Source organism: Octopus bimaculoides, chromosome 20 (assembly GCF_001194135.2).
Source record: "Octopus bimaculoides isolate UCB-OBI-ISO-001 chromosome 20, ASM119413v2, whole genome shotgun sequence".
NCBI classification, from domain to species: Eukaryota; Metazoa; Mollusca; class Cephalopoda; order Octopoda; family Octopodidae; genus Octopus; species Octopus bimaculoides.
The window spans coordinates 42,688,700-42,691,679 of NC_069000.1; the positions used below are offsets into that span (position 1 = coordinate 42,688,700).

A 2,980-nucleotide genomic window follows, 5' to 3' on the forward strand; every position below is an offset into this window, starting at 1 on the left:
TCTTTTATTTATAATTCAAGAAATGGTAAAAAATTGTGCTGTCATCTTTGAAGTAAGTGGTAGCACTATACCTAAACAAAATCATACGTGTGTGCCTCATTGTCTTGAAATTGTGACAGTGTTAAGTGCCACCATTATTTAAGTGCTATTATATGTTTCAAGTCTTCTGTGAAAACCTGTCCAGTCATGGGCTTCAAAGCCACTTCAAATTGCTGCCCAGCAGGATTGAACCCCAAACCACATGGATGGAAACCAAGCTTCTTACTCATATAACCACATACATGCAGTGACATCATTGACTGAATGCTTCCTTTTCTTTAATTAAAACCTAATTGAGATTTTTTTTTTTTCAATTAAAAGCTCATTAGTCTTGTGTCTTTTTTAATGAAAGGCCAAATTAATTAACAAATGATCACATGATTGGATGGGTTCTGTCTCTTATACTCGCTTAGAAATACACATCCGTCTGTACATTCTTGTACAATGGTACTAAATTGAACCAACTCACTTCTACGTCACATGCACATCATAATATATGTGTGTGTGCAGGCATGACTGCTTTGATAGAATATGTACCAGACTTAACTAAATGGGTGTCTTTCTACGTGTGGAGGCGCAATGGCCTGGTGGTTAGGACAGTGAACTCATGGTTGTAGGATCGTGGTTTTGATTCCCAGACCGGGCGTTGTGAGTGTTTATTGAGCAAAAACACCTAAAGCTCCACGAGGCTCCAGCAAGGGGTGGTGGTGAACCCTGCTGTACTCTTTCACCACAAATTTCTCAAACTCTTTCTTCCTGTTTCTGTTGTACCTGTATTTTTAAAGGGCCAGCCATATATGAATATATGTGTGTGTGTATATATATATATATATATATATATATAAATTTTTTGTCTCTTCTACAACAAATTTGTAACTTTATATTATGTTCACAATTTTATTTCTACTCCGCAGGTCGCACATGGCAGTAACAGGATTGGTAATTGTGGCGCCTGGGTCCTGGAAAGTTGGGAAGCTGTTTGTGGAAGACACGAAACCACCACTATGCGTATTTGAATGTCACGAAATCACCAAAGTATTTATGACAGACCTGGCCCCGGAAATAATGAACAGCTATCTGGACTCTGGTGAATTCAATGGACGAGCCGGTGCATATAGCATCCAGGGGCTGGCTGGTTCCTTCATTGAAGCTGTGGACGGTGACTTCTACAACGTTGTCGGGCTTCCATTGCACCGATTTTGTCGTGAGCTGTTGCATATTTGCATGACTAAACAAGAATAAGTTTGGTTTTTAACAATGCGACCCTACATGAGAAAATTACTACCCTTCTTAAATCTATGCCTCTTCTAAAGCTATTAATTCATAAATTCAAACCCGCATGTGTATAAACACACACACACTTACATACGCACTTACAAACATATATCAAATTAAGATTATTATTTTAATGCAAGTTTCAGAACAATAACAGAATATTCATTGACGGTGTGAATCAATACTAAAGCTGGGGCCAAATGTATTTTAAGATTCATTTTGTCTGGGTTTCTGTGTTTCACCTGACTGTTTATTCATCAAGTAAAATTGTGTCTCAGGTAAAACAAATTTTAACGTGTGTGAATTGTGTGTATATACACACACACACGTATTTATATACCTGAACAAAATTAGGGAGTTGAATGCATATAGTAAAAAGTATATATAAGTATTATGATATAGTCTGCTAAAGATAATACATCCTAAGAAGTTTCATTTTATGCCAAGCAGTCCAGATCAAATAACAAATTCAGTCAGTTCATAAAACACCTTGGTATGTCTTGTGTATTTCAGGAATAATACAGGGTGTCTACAAAGTCTGGGTACATGAGGATTAACACATACTTTAAGAAATTATTATTTCTTATATTGAATTATTTATATTATGATTTTATTTACTCCATGTACCCACATGGGGATTAACACATACTTTAAGAAATTATTATTTCTTATATTTAATTGTTTGTTATGATTTTATTTACTCCATGTACCCAGACCTTATGGATACCCTGTATTATCAGTTAAAAATTTGTAAGGGGCTTAACATGTTAAATTATAAATATTGTTATGGGTGACTTATAGTAATTTTCCTTGGATAACTATAACAACATTGCTATCGTTTGATGCAAGGGTTCTGATGATACTATCACTATTCCATCGTCATTTTGTGCAGCTAAATACACTCGGGGTTTTAATGATTGAAAGATTTTTCTTATAAACGGAGGACAAAAAAGAAACATATCTTTGTTTATGTCTGCTGTGTGTAAAACTAAATATTTCCCTTTCTCAATCTTCCTTGCACCTCCTCTCGGTCTCTCGAAGGGTTAAAATGAACGACTAGTCCGATTATCTTACAAAAACAATCCACAAATGAAGATATTCTTTCTTTTTCCCCATTCTGCCTTTCTTCCAACTCTCTACCGATAAAAAAGAAAAAAAACTCGTCTGCGTGTGTGTGAGTGTGAGTGTTTTACATTTTCCTTTAAAAAGACGAGGAAATTAAAGAGAAAGAGAGAGAAAGTTAGATAGAAAAATAAAGATTTACCATTCTCTCTCAGCCGCATTTAAGCTATTTATTTGTTTGATTGGTTTGTTGAAGGTTATATTCCAAAATTTTCTTTCTTTTCTCAATAAAGTTAATCATTAAAAAAAAAAAATTTCTTAATCAGTGCAATGATGCATTTTTATTTTTCTTCCTTTATTTATTTTTTTCTTTTTTGTCAGAGAAATTCTGAATTCAAATTCTTCAATGCATCAGAATGTGTTTGTTTTCATGACAAATCCTAATATAATCAGAATCTACACCATCTGAAAGGTACTAAAAAATGTTATTAATCAATATTCATTTTCAGAAAGTTACAAGGAATCAAAGTTCATGAAGCAGGTGGGGCACAGTTGTGTAGTTATGCCTAATCTAATTTCAGATCGGCTACAGGCAACCTTTTTC

General features: G+C 34.4%; 1 protein-coding gene across 1 annotated transcript in view; it reads left to right on the forward strand.

Annotated features, from left to right (window-relative positions):
* The window catches only part of LOC106877458 (probable bifunctional dTTP/UTP pyrophosphatase/methyltransferase protein), a 22,211-nt gene extending 19,504 nt beyond the window's left edge, over window positions 1–2,707 (forward strand). Inside the window, exon 2 of the mRNA XM_014926360.2 lies at window positions 954–2,707. Coding sequence (XP_014781846.1) covers window positions 954–1,281 — 328 coding nt within the window. The 3' untranslated portion in view covers window positions 1,282–2,707. The remainder of the gene's footprint in view (window positions 1–953) is intronic.
* The last annotated feature ends 273 nt before the right edge of the window (window positions 2,708–2,980 follow it).